Genomic DNA, 21,383 nt, shown 5'->3' on the forward strand with positions numbered 1-21,383 from the left:
TCAGAATCATCACACTCGACCCAGGCCTTAACCACCGCTATTAGATGCCTGAAGCAAAAACAGACGTCAAGAGGTGAAGCAACAGATCATTGAATAAAGTGCGATGAAAATTGTTCTTTCTAGAGTAGGACTATATATAGCATTATTCAAGAAAATTCTAGGGTGTTGAAGCTTTTTAATTTGTACGCAGCTTTCCAAAATTTTTGTTTGGTATTGTATGTATTTTTAATTATTATTTATAAATAAAACCTGATGATGATAATGATGATGATGATGATGATGATGATGATGACGATAATAATGATGATGATGATGCCTCCTATACGTACCAATGATATTGCTTGGTGACCCAGGATGCAGTGCTCAGCGGGTAAGCAGCGAGTACAAGTGGCAGGAGGGCGTGTACGATGTACAAGAACAGTGAGCGGTTCAAAAAGAGAAACACATACGCGTTCAGGGCCAAAGAAACGACAGTGAACACTATCAGCGTACACAATAATACCTGGAACAAAAATGGAAGAGAAAATAAAGTTAGTTTATTGTACTTAGAAGAATATCTAGCTGTCAACTTCACTTGGAACAAGTTAGTCTTTCCACAGGCTCACTATTTTTCTATTTTGTCTTGCGTTCGTCGAGATCGCGAGCAGAAGTATTAACCACAGGGAATTTGAAAATCCCGAACGCAAGGGGATGATCCTGGTGAAACATCGCTCGCGCGCTCGAAAAAAATCACTCGTAGCGAAAAAATTAAACGTCTGAACAAGTAAACAAATTCCAGAAGTGTGTCCGCACAACCTCCATTGTCACTGTGATTAAAGTGAACCATATTTTAATTTAATTTTAAGAATAGTTAGAGCGGTTTTCATTTGAGTGCCGAAAAGTAATTGGTTTTGCCTCAACTACGCTACACGATTGGCTTAAAAAATTCGCACCACTTTTTCATGCAATCAGAAGTAAAACCAAAACCAATCGCAACTCGCGCGCACACGTTTTCCCGCGCTTCGCGTCAACTACATGTAATTACTTCGAGTTTTGATTGGTTCACTGTATTGCCGGTGTCCTTGGTGATTGGCAAGAGTGATTACTTTGGTTTTGGTTTTACGACACTCAATAGAAAACTGCTCTAGCTAACAGTTGGACAATGATTGCGGAGGAAAATTCTCTGGAAACAGTTTTCACACTTACAAGAACGGCTTCCAAGGTGTCACAGAAAACGAGTTTGACATTCTCAAAGCACTACAGCAATTTACACGAGCTTACCACACAGGCTGAGGACGAATGATTGACAAATTCCACTCTTTCGTTGTAACCCTCTAAAGCTTGTCTCAACGTGATTGGTGTCTCTTTGTTTTTCAGCTGTACGCCAGTGATTTCTGTCGAAAGAGGAATTCTATTAATAAAAACTTAACTACTTTAATCGACACAATCTGCTAGCATTTATTATCGTTGGTTAACGTATAGTACCCCCGGAGGGGACTCCCTTATAAAAAAGACGGGGGCTGCTCCTCGGGAATTTTAAAAAATATCCCCCTAAGAGGTAACAATTATAAAACAACACATTATCTCCTGTTATGATTTTTTTTGGTTCAATACCCTAAAAGGTACCGCAAAAACTCACGCTTTGGACCTTTTCAGGCTGAACACCTTAAGAGGTACCAAAAATGCGTTTTTAACCCCTTAAAAGTTACCAGAAGCACCCCCGTTCTTTTTTGTATGAGTGTTCCACCCACCCACCCCACCCTCCCCTCCTCCCCGCCTCCCCGGAAAGCTAATAACAACTTAAAGCTAAATGCATGTAAGCATTCGAAAGCGCGGGAAAGTACATAACCAATCACAAATGCGTCAACCAGTCGTAAGGGTTAGCGTTTTCCATCTGATTGGTTAAGGGAACGACAAGATGATTTTCATTCATCTTTGAAACCAATCCTAATTAAGCTCAGGGAACGAGATGATATTAAATCGACTGAAATAAAATCTTGCCACCTTAAACGAGATTTGTTACCTTGATATTCAATCATTGAGTATCCCACCATTAACATCACACACGTGGGAACAGTCCAGAACAGAGCTAAGGCGTAGAACACGTGCACACCACTTAGGAAACGTAAGATGTGTATTATTACAGTTACTGCCACGTCTGGTGATTGTCCAAAGGCCAGATGTGTGGCCTGGTCTCTCCGCATTATGCCGTATTGAAGAGAGCCGCTGACAAATGCGAACACTGCCAGGAAATACGGGAGTTTCTGGAAAGTTAAAGTATTATGCGTGGTGAAAACATACTTATGGTACTCGATGCTGCAGTTTGAGGGGGAGGAGAAGAAAGGTAAGTCAGAGAGTCAGTCATTCAGTCAAACAAAGACACTCAGGCAGTAAGTCAGTATAATCAGACAGACAGACAGACATAGGCAGACGGTCAGTTAGTCAGTTCGTCAGAAAGTTAGTCATATATGATCTTTCATACATTCCCTTTCATCTTTGCAATCCACGAGTATATAACGAACTCACAATGTGACCAGCTCCCAGTTGGCTTGATAGTTCAGTTGGTAGAGCACTGCACCGGTATCGAATCCCGTTCAAGCCTGAATTTTTTTAGGCTTTAATTACGCAGCTGCTTAGTTGTGTATATAACTGTGATGATCAATCATGCCTTCATAGTTAGTCAGTCATTCTGTCAGCCGGAGTCAGTCGGTCGGTCGGTCGATCGGTCAGTCATCCAGATTCAGTCAGTCAGTCAATCAGTCAGTCAGTCAGTCAGCCAGAGTCAGTCAGGCTATCAGCCAGAGTCGACAGTCCGTCCGTCCGTCCGTCAGTCAGTCAGTCAGTCAAAATAACCTTGAAAGCCAACCAATTTTCTTTTGTAAGGCAAGAACAGGAGTTCCTGTTTCAATTCATAAAGGAAGGAACGTGTGGCACCAGAACTTCTCACCTTTATGGTACTAGCCATGTCACGCAATGCCTTCCTGTAACGCCTGTCACTCTCCAGTTTAGCCAATCCTTTCTCTAACCACGGCATTGTACGCCGAGCAGTGAACCAGGTACAAACACAACACGTGACCCATAGCAAGCCACGCACGCACATCCAAGGATAGCCATACTTAGCACGTGACTCGTACCCATCATACATGAAGTTAACAGCCATGCTCAGTATCCATAGCAACAGTCCCGCACGACTGAGCTTTCGATATGGAGAGTTTAAATTACCAATTACTGCTGTTAAAATGTGCATGGAGGTTATGATATCGCCACAATTAGGTCGGCGATATTTTCTTGCTTTGCCATGGCCCACCTCTTCAAGAATCCTTGCCTCCATAAAGAACGTTTCCGGACATTTTGGACGCACTCGAACAACACGGTCCTTTTTGAAGCTGTTCCCCATGTCACGAGAGATGTGAAAATGCTACAAAAAAAATGAGAAAAAAAATATTGAAAATGTTTTCTTTAAAAAATAGTGGTTCACATTTTTTAAAACCGTGACGTAAATAACGTATATTGTGAGTAGGGTAACGATCATGTTTCATAATCGTGATACCTTGATCACAAACAAATCAGCAAACACGATAACTTAGCCAATCAAAGAAACCCAACTTGATCGATTTGAAGTGGCTTTAGAATAATACAGTTAGTCTCAGACATTTATGACATTGTTCCATACCGACCGGTCCGAGACCAGTGGGACTACCGGAGGAAAATGGAACCGTATTTTCCGATCAAACCGCGCCAGCCAAGAGGAATGGCTCTTACCATTTTTTTATTCCTTTCCCGAATTCCCTACATGAGGGAAATCTACTGAAGAGAAGTAGGGCAATGAACTGGTTTGTCAAAATGGAACGGCCAATTTCGGTCAGACCGGTCGGACCAGTTAAAGTGGACTATCTCCAGAGTGGTCCCGAATATTCGGTCAGATGGAACCGATCGGACCTTTCCATTTGTCTTCCGACCGATACTACCCGAATTTTTGGCATAATGTAAGAACCCCTGATCTCTTTCTACATTATGACTCAAATTGTTGTGCAAACACACCAAGATAATTTAAAATCGTCAGTAATGGGAAATTCTGTTAATAATCAACATCCTATAAGTCACAGGAAATGTTTACATATGCGTGTATATGATGACTCGCGGCTGCGTGAAATACTCGTCTGAAACTAGACTGGTAAGAGGTAAGAGGTCGCTCCCCCAAACGACAAGGTTTCTTTTGTAATTAACAAGTTTTCGAAACTTTTGAAACTTGTAGAAATGAGAAATAGAGTTACTTACCTTAATTGTTAGATTGTAACAAACGCTATTGGCACTGACTCTTGCTCACAAGTTTTAAAGTGTTGGAAGGAAAGGCGAAGTCTACCTGTGTCGCCTGTTTCTTCGGTCATTACTGTACATACACTGCAGTTCGATAAATAGATAGAATTACTTTGCACAGGACAACAGCAAGCACCAATAAACTCTGCCGGGAAGTGTTAGACGAAGTCACCATCACTCTTCGCTCTCACCTTTGATCAGTTGAAAGCATGTATAAACATGAGCGAATAAACTGTTAAACTTTAGCCCAAACAAACAAAGAAAGAGACACAAAACAAAGCACAATAACGCAATCAACTTCGCAAATTGTTCTTTACCCTCTTCCATGCGGGTTATTTGTGAGGTTTAAGTAAACTTGTGGATTTACGGAGCGAAAATCCCTTTGTGGAAAATCAATGCTAAAATGCACTCCACGAATGAGGCTACACTATTTAAACTGTTCAAGTCTTCCCTGAAATGTTTTCTATCGAACCTATAAAACATAAACATTAACTAGCAGATTATACTTACAATACGTACCATTGTTTTTAAAAAGCGGTATTTAAAGTCGAGAGCAACAATGCCATTGCTCGGTTTTACACGCAACGTAAAGCAAACGATGAACTACTAGCCTCATACTTTTCAAGTAAAGTAAGGACCTTGTTAATTATTAACCAGTAAGTAAAAACAAACTCTGATACTTATTAAACTGCATGTTTAAAGTAATTAGATTGGAGGGCTTTCAATCCAGGTCTTAATTTTTAATCACTTTTTTTTGGCACCGTTGTCGCATTGTTTCTTTTGTCTAAATGTTGCTGTATACTGCAAAATAACTGTTGAACAAACGATTACATTGCTTTTGGAAGCAATTTACTATATTGTCACTGCACCCAAGTTGACTTGTTTTGTGTTTTTTGTACCGCTTGCTGCGAACAGAGGGAAATCTTGTATCTGAAAAGCCCGCGGCCTTACGCTTTTCACCAGTGATGTTGCTAAGTTACAAGAATGAGTGACAGATTTCACTGCAAGCTGATGTCACTAGTTTTCGCAGAACCTGCGATCATACCCTCCAAAAAAAAAAAAAAACCCTGATCGCAGGTTAGTTTTCGCAAGGAGAGGCAGGACACACTAATTTCGTTCGCAGGATTTTTTCAGAAAGATAACGAACCCTGAAAATAAGATTCTCATATTTATTTGTCCAAGTACTAGATATATGTTGATAGCTAGTAAACTGAAAACAGCACAATGACGTGTTCACTGACTTGAAAAGAAGCTTACGTGAACAGAAAAAAATCCACGGTTTGCACAGATTGTCACCTGGATTGTGACACGAAAACCAAAGCATTGATTCTCTCGCCCTAGTCGCTAACTCTGCCAGTGAGCTTTTGTTATAGGACAATTTCCTGACCTTCATTTGGCTGGAAAATTATTACTCATAGAGCTTCTGACAACGGAACCAGTCATGTTGAGGTTATTAGGTTCGATTTCCGCCGCTCACTCGAGACCGGTCTACATTCCTTCTCTAGCCCGCGAGCAGGCTCACCTTCGAGTCACACGCGCGACCGGCGAAGAGCAAAGTGCTCCTGTGGGGTGGAGTCTCGTCTCGCGGCTTCACCGCGCGATTGCGCGCTCGCGCTTTTGCTCCAACGCGAGCCTGCTCACAGGCTATTCCTTCCCGAAAAGTGAGTTCGGGAGAGGAGCGCTGGCTCCTTTCGGTAACAGCGGCTGGTAATCGAGCCTACGTTGCAGTGGGCGCGCACGAGGCGCGCACGAATCCGCGCGCTCTTGAGCCCTGCCTGCTTCGATCAGCGAGAGGGACATTTTACATGTAATGTTAAAAATTTAAATTTTAACTTACGACGCAGGGTCCTGCGCCACCAAGCGCAAAGTCTACTTCAGAAATGAGCATTACAAATGTATTCTTCACAACGTTTATATTTACATCACCTTAATTATATTAATAATTAAAAGTCAATCGCTAAATAGGTTGGGCAGCTTGCTCTACCATTGTGTTACACTATATTCCCTACCGAGAATAAAGCTTTGATTTCTGACAAACAAACCGTGAAGGTATTCCATCGTCAGTTCACATGATTTGCAGAGATGTGTAGTTGCGTAGCAACTCTACGAAATAAATTAACGTCCATTTTTAATTCGTGTCCTCCTATTGACGGTGAATTGCCAAATTACTCTTTCAAATAGCCGAGGACCTAGCGGGCCTAGCTGGAGAGTGTGAGAAAACTTCCATTTCCATACAACTCTCTGTACAAAATAATTTTTGCTAATCGAAAAACTTAGTGTGAGGGGCGGAGAAGTCAAAATAGTCACGTGCCGATAAATTGCACGTGTAGGTGTTGGCAGCTCTTTCACGGATTGGTCTCTGACAGAGAGATTTAGCTATGAAGACGTCACGATTGTGTCACGTGTTGCCGACTGGACACTTTGCTGGCTTCTTGTTTGTGACTGACAATTTCGAAGCTTTCCTTTGCAGTCGAGTGACTGACTGAACTTTCCCGATTGCCAGAGTGCGATGAAAATTTAAATCTTGCTTTTTTGTAGCTTTCTCTTGGGCGACGCCCGGCAACCTTTATTTCCAATAACATTCCCATAACGAAAAACCAGTCTCTCATTGCGACGGATTTTTTCTAAGTTCTTTTTGGCGTAGATACTCTGGTTTTCTCTGTCGTTGTAGTTGACTCAACAGTGTCCGTCGGTGACTCAGTTTGATGCCATTCTACTTTCTGTTTGTGTTGTCGGACAGCTTCCTCTACTCTTTCATCCATCATTTCTTCTGTTAGGACGCCATCGGGCGAACCGTAAGCGCTGGCCTAAAGTAAGAAAAGCTAATTAGGCAGCGTCCGCAATACGCTGGAGAAATTTGAAAACGCAGCTTTAATTCTACGGTTTGGCCTACCGTCCACACTAATCCGTCACGAAAACGGAGCTTTTCGAAAACGCTCTTCGAACCAGAGGAATTTGAAATGTCGGCTTTGCGTTTTAGTGTGGATGGAAAACATTTTGAAAACGGAGCCAAAATGACCGGTGATTGTTGTGTTTTCAAATTCCTCCGGTGTAGTGAGAACGGAAAACATTTGATGCGTTTTCAGAGTGAAACCTCCGCTTTCAAATTTCTCCGGCGTAGTGTGGACGGAAAACATTTGATGCGTTTTCAGAGTGAAACCTCCGTTTTCAAATTCCTCAGGCGTAGTGTGAACGGAAAACATTTGATGCGTTTTCAGAGTGAAAGCTCCGTTTTCAAATTCCTCAGGCGTAGTGTGAATGGGGCCTTAGTCTCTGGCACGCAATGAAACACTTGTCATGAAGGTCTGTTTAAAAACGTAAACAGTAGGCTTGGCTAATCATGGGTTTGACACAAGCTTGACCCACTAATTCAAAGGATAGATGATGATGAAAAAGCCAGTGAAAAACCAAGTAACTTGGTTCTAACGTTAGGTGCTGCAGGCAACGGGACAACGGTTTCTTTAATACAAAGATGGCGGTTAATTTGTGCCTAGAAGACCGGTCGATGACAACAAAACTTTAAAGTGAACGTATGGTACTGATTCAACTTTTTCACGCTTTGATACTTCCCGTTGGTTTTGTTACAGTTCTCATGTGCTCTTACCTGCCAAGCGATCGCTATTTTAGAGATTTCTCTTCCAGAAAGTCCTCTCGTTACTTCAGCAATTTGGTGACATTTCTTGCTGAAGTCGAAGTTTGCAATTTTCATCCGACTGAAAAAAAAGAGCACAATGGACACTGTCATAAATAACTTCTGGTAAATTTAATAAAAATTAAGTGCTTTAGCTGTTAAGGCTGTCTCATTTTGCAATAATCTGAGAAGACTAACAATAAATTTACATTAACTTTGAAATTCTTTCCCCTTCGGAACAACTCCTTCAAACACCTCAGGCAAGACAGCCGGCTTTTCTGTTGTTTCGCGCAGCCGGCCAGTTAATGTAACATACCATTAACTGAGTAATTTGGCAGCTGTGCACTGTACTTTACCAAGAGCGAATCATCCTGTTTTATCTTCATTAGGTTCGATTTCCGCCGCTCTCTCGGGTCCAGTCGGGTCCGGTCGAGTCCAGTCGGGCCCTGTCGCGTTCGTCCCCGAGAGGGGTTAATACGGGCTCATTTCTTTAAACAGCAGCAGAAATCTTATTTACAGAAAAAAATAAATTTTCGCTGGAATCCGTTGTTTGTCTCACCTGGCACGAGATCCAGTGGTAGCCGGCTTTAACACGTGCTCTTCAAAATATTGACGAACTAATCGGACCCGTTCCTCGAGGGATGGCAGACCAAACTCGATCATCTCGTCTAACCTGTCATTGATGGCCCAGTCAAACTGGTCAGGCTGGTTACTGGCGAGTACGAGCATAAACCTGCACACAAAGAAAGAAAAATGAACAAAAACAGAGGAAAAAAATTATGAAGAAACGATTCAATACCGTGCAGTTGGGAATTTGAGAATAGCAAAACAAACAAAAAAAATTTGCATTACAGAATTTTTCAATTTCTAGCTTAAAGTAAAAAGAAAACTTTCGGTTTTAACACCAAGTAATAAATCTCTTACTTGCGCGAAGATTCTCCAGTTCTGTAGAGGAAGGCATTGAGTGTACTTCGCAAGTCTTCGCTCATCTTTTCCTGAGTGGCCAACAAAATATCTTGTACTTAGTCAAGTTTACACTACACCCTCAGTAAAAGGTACACATTCTTCCTCGTTTAATTCGACATCATTATTTCTAAGGCCTACAGTCCACACTAATCGGCCATGAAAACGGAGCTTTTCGAAAACGCTCTTCAAACCGGAAGGAATTTGAAAATGCCAGGTTTTTGTTTCCGTGTGGACAGAGAACATTTGGAAAACGGAGCTTTTATTTCGAAAGCGATGGCGTCACGATAATCATGTGATTTTCCTGACCTGGTTTTCCTCAAACACAAATCCAAAATGAGCGGTGATCGTTGCGTTTTAAAATTTCCCCGGCGTAGTGTGGACGGAAAACATTTAATGCGTTTTCAGAGTGAAACGCCGTTCTCAAATTTCCCTGGGGTAGTGTGGACGGGGTCTTGCTCTATTCAATCTTTTTTGTAGTAGCGTTAAACACTATTGACGCGCGCATGTAGGAACTCTGTGTTCTAAGGACAAAATGTCGCCCTTACCTGATTACGTTTCCGCAAAAAAGCGTCCGCTTCGTCAACAAAGAGCAAAAGCCTGGAGGACAGAGGCGAACGAAAAAATAAGGTATTTAACTCGCAAACACAGGACAACGCGAACAATTTTTTGCTCACCCTCTCCTTGAAGTCTGTGCCCAGTCAAATACTTTATGCATGGCCGTCACACCCTCCTTCCCCATAGGAACAATGTCACCTCCCGTCATGATGCCGTAATCCATCCCAGAATGCTTGGCGAGGCTCTGAAAAACAGAGAGTAGCTTTTAGAAACTTTTTCGATTCAAAACTTTTAAGTGTAGAGATAAAAGCTAGTGAAGTTGCTTCCAAGTGATCGTTGCAGCCCCTAATGACCACTTTATTGCGGGATAAGTCAAGAAAATTACAACACTAGACCGAGATTGAATATAACTGAATGTACGGCCCAGAAATATCGTCTTCGCTTACAAGAGAAAGAATCACTTTACGAGACGTTTCCTGGGATTAGGGAAAGAGTTAGGCGACTTATATCTATGAATTCCAAAGACTGCCAGCGATCACCAACGAGCAAATCCTCTCACCTTTGCAAACATAGTCTTCCCAGTTCCTGGTGGGCCATAAAACAACAGATTTCTGTAGAGTCCTTTGTTTTTCTTTGTGTTGGCTGTTGCTTTGCTAACTTCTTGAAGCCTTGTTTCGAGGGAGGGCTGTAATGAAGTGATTAAGGACACAAAAATTTACATTGAAGTATTTTTAATAGATTGGAATATCACAACTTATTACATGACTAAGTTAGTTCAGAGGGCCAGCAAGTAAAATCAACCAATCACACTGCTCCATTGCCGGCCCCTGGTCTTTTTTGTACGGACCTTACTATGTCCATTCTGTACTATCAAAACGTCGGGCCAACATTTTTCCAGTACAGTCCTTGCGCTTGGATAATAAGGCCCCGACCACACTGAATAAATGCGCTTTCGTTTGAAAACGCATACTTTTGGATACGTTTTCTTCTACTGTCCACGCTAAATGCCCGAAAACGCTGATGCAAACAGAGACTTTTGACGACGGTGTTTAAAGTGGTGCGTTTTGCAAACGCATCCTTTCTAGTATGCACAGGTGAAAACGGAGACCTTTGAAAATGGTGACGAAAAAATGCATCTAAAATGATGCGTTTTCACACAAAAACGCATTAGCGTGGACAGTTGAAAACAAATGGAAAACAAATATTTTGCTTCGTCATGTTTGAGACAAAAACGGACACTTTCAAAAATGCTGTAGTGTGACCGGGGCCTTAGATATCTAAAATGTTCTTTTCCAAAAAAGTGATCCAACTGTGTGGTGATCATGGGTGTGATCATATTTTTTAAAATGAACATTTTTCACTTACCTTTAAAATAATTCCTTGTAATGAATCTTCATAGTTAACAAACATTTTTCTAACAGTCTGGAAAAAAAAGAAGAAACAAAGATTTGTCCCAGCACAAGAATGCTCAGTTTCCAGCAAAAAGAGGGAAGGAAAAATGAACTTTAATGTAACAGTGAATGAAAAATGAAAATAATACCTGGATTGGGTGCCTTACAGCACCAAAAACACTCAACCTTGATGTGTCTCGAACAAGACTTGGTTTCCCTAAGCGTGCTTCAACAAATCTACAATGTATAAGTAGGCATTAAAATTTAACGTCAGCGATTGATATTTTTTCTAAGAGTGATTATTATATCTAACCTCAGAATAAGAAAGGTGAGTGGAGGCTTAGACTTTCCTATCATTTCTGTGTTTGGAAATCCCACAAACCTCACAAGTTCTTCAAACAATTTCTCACTATAATTACAACCAGCTGCAAGTCACACAAGACAAGTGTTTCTCAGAGAGAAGAGAAAGCAACAATGTAAACCTGACCTCGCAGTTACTCCAGTACCATATTTAGCTGTGTACACTCCCAAGGCAAGAAGAGTCAAACCAGCTGCCTGGAAGGTAAATCAATCACATAAGTACGATATTTAGAAAACAGAATGGCCAAATCAGGAGCTAATCTATTCTGATGTCACCAAATTTGAATATCTTGTTCCCAGGGAGAAGAAGGGCTACCATATGAAAAGGTCCAGGATGCTTGTCCTCTCACTTAGGGGTATAAATCAAGGATTCTGGTCTCACTCAGGGTGTTGATGACCAAACCCCACTATTTTAACTTTTAGGGTGCACTCAAAGAAATAATAAGAAAAGAGATGATCTTAATTCTGTTTTTAGGCTTGATTTCTGCTGGTCTTTTGAGTTCCAGTCTACTGGCACAGGCTCCTTTCCTGAACAGTGGCTGGTAATCAAACTTATCCCATTTTAAGTGGTATCTTTTAGGGGTCAAATAAAGATCGAGCCACGCTCAGATTGGTCTCCTTTGGGGGTTCAATTCAAATTTTCTGACTGGGATACAGGAGTCTCCCTCCCCCAGGATCTTGTTCTACATGTAACATAACACGTCAATATTCAATGTTCCCAGCATTTTTCTTTTCAGGGAGGGGGGGGAGAGGTGAGTTTGAACAGGTGTAAATTCATCGCAGTTAATGAAATTCTCCAAAATAACAATTAGTCAGGAGTCCCTCCTGCAATCAGTATAATTATATAATAAAAAGGGATCCTTACTGTGGCTGATATTTTGTCCCAGTCTGAGATGAAAGCATCAAACCCTGCTCCAAGTATACTTCCAGCTGTCCTGGAGGAAAACACAAAGAACAAAAACAAATATAAATACTTATCATATCACATTATATCAAAAGGGATTGCAGATAAATTAATATAATATTTAATCCAAGAACTCACTTGATTGACTGCAGCACAGTTTCTCTTTGCTCAGCTGCCTTGACTCTAATCTTTTCCAGTTTGATATCCTTGTTTTCACGTTCTATCTTGGCTCTAAAATTTAACATCAAGAGTATTAATTCTAATAATTAATTAATTTCGTAGACTAAAAAAACGTCTGCAAACATGCAGATATTTTGAGTTTCGTTGAATTTATGGGAAGGGATGGTTGAACTTAAAAGTCACATTTGGACAGAATTAACTGGCTGTTAGAGATTTCAATATAGGTAAGCAATGTAGACTGGTGTATGGTGGGAACAAAAAATCCTCAGGGGTGGATCTAGGACTTTCAAAGGGGGCAGGGGTGGCTGGTATCTTGAGGTTGCAGAATCATTGGGGTATGCCAACAAAATGTCGGAACTGGAACTTACTGTGAAAACTGTTGCACCAGGAATACTGAACTAGCACTGCCACGAGGTAGAGATTACAACAAGGTGCCTGTCCAGAGAGTTTGCCTTTATTTCTGTCATAATATTCACAATCTTTTTTATTTTTGTTTTAATTTTTTGCTTGTCCCAATCCATTCATCCCCCCCCCCCCCCCAAATCTGCCCCTGATCCTGGTCTTTGTAAGTGGCTACTACAGAGAGGTAGCTACTAATTAATACCTGATCAACCTCATCACTTACTTGCCACGAAGCTCTGCTTCCAGCCTCTTCATTTCATTTTGATGTTTTAAATCAGCCTCATACTCAATTGTACCTGAAGAGGTAATAAACAGGCATCTTTTCACTTGCTGATAAGGAAGTTAATTTAAATGTCAGTTCTTGCCTGTTACAACTGTTTTCATGTCAGTGTTAATTTAACTATCACAAGCAATAATTCAGTTAGTGTAATGTACTATATAACAAAAATAATAACGGGTACAACTTAATTATCTACTGAGTGTAGTTTTCAAGCTTTTTAGACAAATTCCTTGTTTGGAATGAAAATGTAAAGGAACTTCAATCAAGGAAAACTGAAGGTCTTCTTAAAAAGCTTTGTTCCTTCCTCGGACAAGTTAACATAAAAAGCCTAACTTGATCATCACAAAAATGTGAAAAAGGCGCACCAGTTGCCAGGCACCAATTTACTGCATTAGTTAATTCAAGCTCTGTTTTACTAAAATAATTTGGCATTTTGACTACTAACAATAAATACATGGCTTTAAACATGGCACACAAACAGAAAGCCACTGAGTACCTCTTTTCATAGCCTCTTGTTTCTTGACTGACTCTTCTTGTTTAGCCAAGTTGTCTTCATTCATACGTCGCTATGAAGGGAATAAATTTTACTTGTCAGCGATATTTAATATCCACCACTGTGGAGGCGCGGTGGCCTCATGGTTAGTGCATTCATCTCTGGACTGAGCAGACCAGGTTCAAGCCCTTGCAGGGGACATTGTGTTGTGTTCTTGGGCAAGACACTTGACTCTCACAGTGCCTCTCTCCACCCAGTTGTATCTATGGATACCAGCAAACTCAATGTTTGGGTTAACCCTGCAATGGACTAGCATCCCATCCAGGGGGGAGTAGAAATACTCCTAGTCGCTTCATGCTACAGAAACCAGGATAAACTCTGGCCTGATGGGCCACTTAGCTCGAATGGAGGCTTTACCTTAGTTTACCTTTTTACTGACAGCTAATGTAACACACTACAGACTGATTTCAATGAAAGCAAAATGGCTCCAGAATAATAAAATGTTTTTTATCTTTTTACTTTTTTTTTTAAAATAATAATAATAAAATGTTGGCATTACCTGTTGCAAAAGCTGATCATCATAACGCTTCCTTGCTAACTGGTCTTGGTACTCAGCACGCTGATGAAGAATCAGAAAAAAAGTATCTTTTTAATGTGTAGTTTCTTAGTTTCTTCATTAATATCCTAGATTACTCCTGTTAGACAGAGATAATAAAAATATATCTTGGTTAAAGGTTTTTTTGGCCATCCATTTACTGGATAATTTGCAGTCAACGAGAAGTAGTTTTGGGTGAAATCTTTTCCCAGCAGATATGCTCTTTTTCTGTAAGCAGGCAATGTCCTCTCAGTTCAAAACATTGACATTTAAACAGAAAGGAGTTTTAAGATCTAGACTGCATGCCCAATAAATATCATGTCCCTTTGTTTTGATTAGCTCCCTGTTTCATACCTTCTGGTGTTGCTGAGTTTCTGCTGCAAGAGTTTTTCTCTTTTCTTCCTGTTCCACTCGTATTCTGTCCAATTGCATGTGTTCAATATTTGCCTCATATTCCTAAACATAACAGTGACAGCAAACATTTTAAATGTAAGGGCATATTAGGGCATTGGTCTCCAGAGCAATACACTAACCAGACCAGAACTAACTTGCGTTAAAATGGCACTACAGGGGCACTACAGATCTAGGATTTTTCTTAGGAGGAGGTGCACCACTGAGGAATGACGTAGCTGACTGGTCCAAATATGAAGAAGAAGGCTTCATTTCAGGGGGGGGGGGGGTGTGCACCCACTGCCCCTGCCCTAGATCTGCCCCTGTACTAGTTAATTTGTACAGGCAAATTATCTGGTAAATGCCAGGGGACCTGCAAAGGACTAACAACTCATACTGGGGGAATTGCATTACTCCTAGCCAGTCCATTCTGGGGTAGGTAGAGGATTTTAGAGAAGGGGGTTCAAGGTACTGTAGGGGGTCAATTTTAAAAGTCGAGGTCCTCAGAAATGGAATTTCTAACATTCTGAGGCCAAGTCAGTGTGTTAGAATGTCTCATGGGTTTCGACTGAACCCCCTGAAACCTCCTAGATCTGCCCCAGCCTGTGCTACAGGTGCCCGGTGCTGCCAGTTACGAGTCACCAGGATGTGAAGATTTACCTTGATTTTCTTCTGCTGCTCCAACTGTTTTGTTGTTTCCTGAATTCTAGCCATCTCCAGTGCTTCTTGAGAGTGATCTTAATATAATATATAGTTGGATATCTCAGCATATCATTACTTTCTCTCTAATTTAAAATCAGGAATGATCAATTATTATCCAGAGGAATGGGGGATGGAGGAGGGTGCAGTGTTTGCTTCATTGTTTTATAAGACGGACAGATTGTTTGATTGGGAATAATGGCAACAGAAATACACAAAGAACACAAACAATTTGTGTCGCTGAAAGGCCACAGCATAGTAATACAGCGAAGAAGTAAACCGATTTGCGACATCAGCTGTTTTAGTGTTTATGGTTATAGTGAAAATTATGCCTTACACAGAGATTATCAGAATACATCTCCGTGCTTTACAGTATTTATCACTCACGTGATTTCTCAAGTTCTCTCGCAGCTTTGGCAGCTCGCTCAAGACCCGACGGATCAAAGCTTCTCCAAACTGGGGCAGCTTTGGACCCTTCATTCTCCGGTTTGTCATCCTTCCCTCCACCGTCATCACCGCCTGCCCCAGGCGGAGCGCCAGGGATCAGGGGCGGTCCTTCTCCGGGCGGAGGCGGCTTGTTTACTCCAAATATCCAGGACATCAAAAACGAAGGAGATCTCTACTAAATACGAAAAGTTTTACCAAAAGTTTCCTTCGGATCTGATATAAGTTTCACACGTGCAAGGCTCCAAACCGGTAGCCTCGCTCTCACACCAATGGGAATCTCCGCTGGATTTGCAAATCACGGCTCAGTACGAATGACGTCACTGCCGAGTTTATCAAGAGGAAAAAGGAACGAGGGTTAAATTTTTCCTTCATTTGCTGCATTGGTTGGGCGTCTAACCCATCGTAATTCGTCAAAATGTAAGAAGAGACAGTTTCCTTTTTTAATATTATACACCGAACTATGAAATTTGTCGAATGTCCTCGTTATCCTGCGTAATATCTTGTGCCGTTAAGCCTTCCGTCCAAATTTGGCGGGCAGTTTCGATGATCTGCACCCCTCTGCTCGCCTCATCCACATTTGATTACTCAAAATTTCTGTTTCTTTTAATTTCAGGTCGAACAAAAGGTTACAGCAAACGCAAGCCCAAGTAGATGAGGTGATTTCATTATTATGAATTCTCCACTGTTTGGTCTGAATGTTGAAAACGCACCATTCAAAAACTCCGTCCTCACTGTTTATAAGCTTCCTGTGCTTCGGGTTTTCGGGGAATCAAAGCTTATGTCAAAACAAGATTCTTTTTTTGTCTCACTGTTGTTTCGTTTTTGATTTGTCTTTTTTAGGTGGTAGATATCATGAAAGTTAATGTTGATAAGGTGTTGGAAAGAGATGCGAAGCTGTCAGAGCTAGATTCACGGGCAGGTACGAAACTTGTACTTCTCAGTGTTCAACATGAAACAATGCTTGTAGCTTCTTATAAAGGACTCCGTATTTTTTATTTGTTCGTGCAAAAGGTGTTTCTGTGTAGCATGTCACCAGTGATTTTATACCAAATGTAACGAAAGAACACAGAGAAGCATACAATAAAAAAATTTGTTGTATGATTAGTTCTGAATTTGTGATTGCATGTCGCTGACTGACTTAATTTAAATAATATAGGGTTACATGTAATTTTAGACTTGATGTCAATATGTATAGCTACCCTCTGACGTATGTTCTCTTAAGTTTGGAATCAAACTGTAGTCCCTCCGAGATTATTGGTGATATTAGTCATTATCGGAGAAAAATACTTAGAACAGTACTGTTCCTACAACTTGTGTTATTGAATGTTTTTTTGCAGCCAGTTTTTAGGCTGTACTGCTTTTTTGTTAGTAATTAGTCGTGCAGTCTGATAGTTTCGATGTTCAGGAAATAACTTCTCGCATGATAAATTTTTACAATCAGTTTAACGTACACCCAATTTAATGCATTTTGAGTACAAAGACATTTTTTGAAATTTTTCAGTCAGATCAAAGTCAATATTAAAAGGGCTATTTAAAAAACTTTTGTAATGAAGAAGTGTGCTCTTGTTTTAAGTAGAGACTTAGCAGTGACCTGACGAGGCATGAAGTACTTTTGTTAATGAGTAGAACGTGCAGCCCTCCAAACCGTCATTTGCCACATACTTGTAACTATTATTATTTTCATCAGTTATTTTTGGACAGTTTGGTGTCAGAGCACATTTCAATCTATAAAAATGGTTTCCAAGTTGGAAATTTTTGTTGGGCATTTTCTGATGTTGGACCAGGTGTTATTTCCATATAAATGCATGCTGCCGGTCTGTCCTAAAATAGGGATCAACAACTGTCACTTTTTGTTGTGATCAGATCAACTGCAAGCTGGAGCATCACAGTTTGAGCACAGTGCTGCAAGACTGAAACGCAAGATGTGGTGGCAGAATTGCAAGGTATGCTAAATCTTTGTAGCTATTCAAATGATGTGTTGTGAATGTCTTGGCCACAGGTCTCAATGAAAGGGGATACTTCACATCTTGCAAAGCAGTGAATGCATTTACTCTTAGACTTTTTGGAGCCTTAGTTGGATTAACTTTGAAAATCTCCTAGTTGTCATTTAAGTTGCATGTGTCGATTAAAGTACATACCTAGATAAAGAAACATCAACTCAACTTTGTATCAGCTGGCAGGCATCAGTTCTGTCCAAACTAACTAATTCTTCCCCCTGCCCCCTCTAAAGAGCATCTCCACAGAATCATGAAATTGAAAATTCAAAGCCACCCCTCTCCTGAAAACTATTTAGAATGAAAGTATATTAGGTGAGAAAAGGCAGAGTTGCTCCGACCATTTTCTTCCTCAATGTAAAGCTGATCAATCATTGACATTGACAAGGCTAAACATGCCATGAAATGTGAAATAAATACCCCAGGTACATACATAGGCAGGGTATCTAGGATTTTGCTTTGTTTGAGAGTGTTCTTATTGCTGGTGTTTGTACAGTTTAAAACGAGTTAACTTTTTAAGCCAATGATGTTTTCCTCAGATTGAAACTAGAATTCCTTGTGTTTTGGTACAGTACAAGTTTTACCAATTATAGGCAAACTGATCTTTGCTGACATCATTGTTTACATTTTTCTTCATTAACATATGACTATGCACAGAGAAGGCATCATGGTAGACACAAATTGATTGCAAACATTTAAAGAGCTTGTAAAACTTAGTAATTTGTGAAATGTTGGGCCCTTTGGGTGTAATACTTCAGGAGAAATTGGCTTTCATAAACTGGTCAGAAAATTTTTGGGTGGCAAAAGTGCTAATGTACTCATAAATTCTTTGCATTGCACAAAAACGATTCAATACATCAGACACAAATTCCTTGCAACAGTTGATTGTGCTGTTCAGGCACTGATATTTTTTGTAGCTCTATCAGAAACTGTATATTGAAGCTTGCAAATAAACAGATTCTCCTATAGGATGGGAAATTGTAATTTGACTATTTGAGTTTACTCTTGCTTGTTCAGATGCTGAATATCTTTTTCTGTTAATTTGACAGATGTGGATCATTCTCATTGTGGTGATCCTTGTGATAATTGCTGTCATTGTCAGTAAGTGTATTCCAGTGTCTTCCTTGCTGAGATCTTGTGGTTTAATATCATTGCATTTATAAATTCAGACATTCATTTGCTATTTAGATGCAGGGGACTAATGGTTTACCCATGTATTGGACTCCATATCGAGTGGTCTTGGTACAAACTTTGTTAGAGTTGTTGTGCTGTGTTCTTGGACATGATACTTTACTCTTGCAGTGCTTTCCAAGGGGTTTCTTAAAGGGCTGGGCAATGGGCAAAATGACGGGCTGTGAGGATGATTTTTTCCTACCTGGTTTGACCCTGTAGAGGACGGTTTTTCTTGTGAAGAAGTTCAGTTCAAAACGTTTTGCCAGTATGTGAAAACCTTTTGCTATCCTGTTGAAAATGTTATTGAAACCCCTGGCTTCCTGATTATAAATGGGTAGCGACAAATTGAGAGGGGAATCTAACAAAATACGTGGGATGATCTTGTGCTGGACTAGTGCCCCTAGTAGCTTTATGCTACAAATTCTGAGTGAATTTCAGGTGGTTTTGGGCCACTAGGGTAGTGAAGACCTCTCCCTTTGCCTGGTAAAACCATTTCTTTTTTTGTGGCCATTCAAAGGGTAGATGTTCTGGAAGACATGGTAGAAGTTTGGTTTTGATGGAGAGTTACTGGATTAGGGCATCCAGGGCTTGAACCCCGTCCATTGTCAATTTTTTTGTGTGTGTTTTTGGGCAAGACACATCTGTTTTAGTGGTTCTCCTTCTCCCTCCAGCAGAGATGCTGTTATAACTCGGGGAAAAGCTAGTATGTAAATTGAAAGGGTGCATGGAAAAAGACTCTAAGTGACATCTGATAGACTGTAAGATTCTCCAACAAACTGTTTTTCGCTTCCCTCCACAAAAAAGGGAGAATTTGACATGCGATCAAGAGTCACTTAGGGCTTTTTTTTCATACACCCCTTCAATTGTGACTAGCCTCCCTTCTCAAAGAGAAGCACTACATGTACTTCAATCACAAAATTGCTAGGTTGTGGAATATTTTGTATTCACAAGGTCATTAAGCCTCAACACATTAGCTCTGTTTGATCTGTGTGCTTTTTTTTCTTTCTTTATAGTTTGGGTGGTGACAGACAACCAGAAAAATAGTTCAAGTAGTGGTGAAAAAGCTACTGTGGCTTCTACCACAAAAGCAAAATGACGTTAACATACAAAAGGACCCTGAGATATTCTTGTAATAAAGGGAACAAGGGCTTTTTACAAGTATAAGCTTATTTTGTAGAAGCTGTACATAAAAAGGAGTCTTCTGTGGTCAATCTCAATGTGTGCACTGGCAAGCACAACTCTAACATAAAGTAATTATAAATTAGTTAGTTTTATTTTGATTAAATAGGTCCCACAGAACCAAACTCTGTAACATAATATTGTAATGCAAATCAACTGTGTTGATTGTCCTTGAGTGCAGAGGCCTTTTTTTTTTCAGTAGAGCAATGGAAGCTAAGAATATCATGACTGTAAACTGAAACAGCTCGAAAGCCGGTTAACGCTAATCCAGGATTAAAAGTTAACCCAAGTATTAATTTTGCTTATAGAAAATGTTTTTCACTGTGTAGTTTGTGATTTTTCAAACTCAAAACAGAAGGACAAAGAATATAAACTGACATACCTACTTACCGAAAAGTTACAAAACAAACCAAAATTCTCGCTAATCCTGGATTAGCTTAATCGGGCTTTGAACAACCCAACCCTGGAATCTATGTAATCCAAGTTACCCAGTGTAGCTGGTAATTATGTGGGGGGACTGAGTGGGAAGGTGCTAGTTGCAGCACTTAAGGGTTTTTTCAAGGTTTTGTTTGTTCATTACATAAGGTGTTGACACAATTCGAATTACCCAATAATACACAGTACATTAAGATTCTATGGTTGATCAAAATGGTTTGTTGCTACTATATCTGGGACCCAAATTTCTCGAGGAGCAAAATGAACGCATTTCACATCGCTATATTTGCTAGGATACCAGTTCCTTCAGGCAGTATTACATGCATATCTCATAAGAGCTTTTTCCTCAGTTGTAAAATTATGAAAGGCTTTCATATAGACCGACAGGAAAATGTTTCAAGTTTTTGTAAGTTTTTGCACGGCAGCTGCCTTGTTTTCTTTTTTTAGCTTCAAAAAACATGGACCTAAAAAATTTCCAAAACATTTTCAGTATACAGTGTGGTATAAACTGCTGCGGTGAAGTGCAAATTCTAAGTGGTGTTTTGCAAAATAAGTATTATATTCAATTTATTATTTACCGAGTTACATTTGATTTACACTGCTATTTTCATTATGTTAAAAAGAACATTAAACATAAATGATTGTACTTAAATTGTGTATTTTTTTGTTCCTGAAGTGTATGGATGATGGCACTGATTACCATTCATTGCATCTGAGTACATGTACAGCTACACTGCAAAAATAAATTAAAAAAAAAACATTGTTTTATAAACTAGACATGAAATGAAGCCTTGATTTCTCCCCCAGTAACTGCAACCACAGATTTCCGCTGACTTTGTTTCTCAAGTATCTGAATCATAAATAACTTTCCCTGAAGAATTACTGTGTCGCAAAGGAAAACCAAATTCCAATTTAACAGTACTAAGTTTTCGTGGCTTTGGGGGCTGCCTTGTTAGTTACTCCAAGGTTGACATGTCAAATTCAAGTAAAGGGATCCACAGTGTAATTGCTGT

The 21,383-nt window shown here is 40.1% G+C and overlaps 3 protein-coding genes across 4 annotated transcripts in view; 1 reads left to right on the plus strand and 2 right to left on the minus strand.

Moving 5' to 3' along the window:
* The window catches only part of LOC145482129 (uncharacterized), a 5,144-nt gene extending 493 nt beyond the window's left edge, over positions 1–4,651 (minus strand). Inside the window, exons 1-6 of one of the 2 annotated variants that reach the window (XM_081460731.1) lie at positions 4,258–4,651; positions 2,927–3,397; positions 2,003–2,243; positions 1,261–1,373; positions 330–502; positions 1–48 (exon numbers count right to left, since the gene is read on the minus strand). The exon at positions 1–48 is cut by the window's left edge and continues 493 nt beyond it. In XM_081460731.1, coding sequence (XP_081316857.1) covers positions 1–48; positions 330–502; positions 1,261–1,373; positions 2,003–2,243; positions 2,927–3,376 — 1,025 coding nt within the window. In that variant the 5' untranslated portion in view covers positions 3,377–3,397; positions 4,258–4,651. Of the gene's footprint in view, positions 49–329; positions 503–1,260; positions 1,374–2,002; positions 2,244–2,926; positions 3,835–4,257 lie in introns of those variants that run through there. The other variant, XM_081460732.1, reaches the window with a different exon arrangement.
* Positions 4,652–5,447: 796 nt separating this feature from the next.
* On the minus strand, positions 5,448–15,836 carry LOC145482135 (ATPase family AAA domain-containing protein 3-B-like). Its single transcript, XM_081460739.1, has 18 exons — positions 15,530–15,836; positions 15,104–15,180; positions 14,408–14,509; positions 14,018–14,077; positions 13,462–13,531; positions 12,909–12,981; positions 12,242–12,334; positions 12,065–12,134; positions 11,327–11,394; positions 10,989–11,076; positions 10,814–10,870; positions 10,008–10,133; positions 9,568–9,692; positions 9,439–9,490; positions 8,852–8,922; positions 8,487–8,660; positions 7,901–8,009; positions 5,448–7,103 (listed from the first exon to the last, which is right to left on the minus strand). Exons 1-18 carry the CDS (start codon positions 15,741–15,743, stop codon positions 6,921–6,923), a joined length of 1,812 nt encoding a protein of 603 aa, XP_081316865.1. The 5' UTR covers positions 15,744–15,836; the 3' UTR covers positions 5,448–6,920.
* A 73-nt stretch (positions 15,837–15,909) lies between these two features.
* LOC145482138 (vesicle-associated membrane protein 3-like) lies at positions 15,910–21,016 on the plus strand. The gene is made up of 6 exons (XM_081460743.1): positions 15,910–16,006; positions 16,203–16,245; positions 16,430–16,508; positions 17,453–17,532; positions 18,633–18,684; positions 19,770–21,016. Coding segments are annotated over exons 1-6 (339 nt in total). The 5' UTR covers positions 15,910–16,004; the 3' UTR covers positions 19,853–21,016.
* The last annotated feature ends 367 nt before the right edge of the window (positions 21,017–21,383 follow it).

Source organism: Orbicella franksi, chromosome 3, assembly GCF_964199315.1.
Source record: "Orbicella franksi chromosome 3, jaOrbFran1.1, whole genome shotgun sequence".
Lineage (NCBI taxonomy): Eukaryota > Metazoa > Cnidaria > Anthozoa > Scleractinia > Merulinidae > Orbicella > Orbicella franksi.

What these genes read in the sequence shown, in the direction of transcription:
- LOC145482138 (XM_081460743.1), top strand. An exon ending in AGAGCTAGATTCACGGGCAG is followed by an intron (nt 16,509 to 17,452) that starts GTACGAAACTTG and finishes TGTTGTGATCAG; the next exon opens with ATCAACTGCAAGCTGGAGCA. An exon ending in GATAATTGCTGTCATTGTCA is followed by an intron (nt 18,685 to 19,769) that starts GTAAGTGTATTC and finishes CTTTCTTTATAG; the next exon opens with TTTGGGTGGTGACAGACAAC.
- LOC145482135 (XM_081460739.1), bottom strand. Translation starts at nt 15,743, where the DNA reads ATGTCCTGGATATTTGGAGTAAACAAGCCGCCTCCGCCCGGAGAAGGA. An exon ending in GAGAGAACTTGAGAAATCAC is followed by an intron (nt 15,181 to 15,529) that starts GTGAGTGATAAA and finishes TATTATATTAAG; the next exon opens with ATCACTCTCAAGAAGCACTG. An exon ending in TACAAGGAATTATTTTAAAG is followed by an intron (nt 10,134 to 10,813) that starts GTAAGTGAAAAA and finishes ACTTCATTACAG; the next exon opens with CCCTCCCTCGAAACAAGGCT.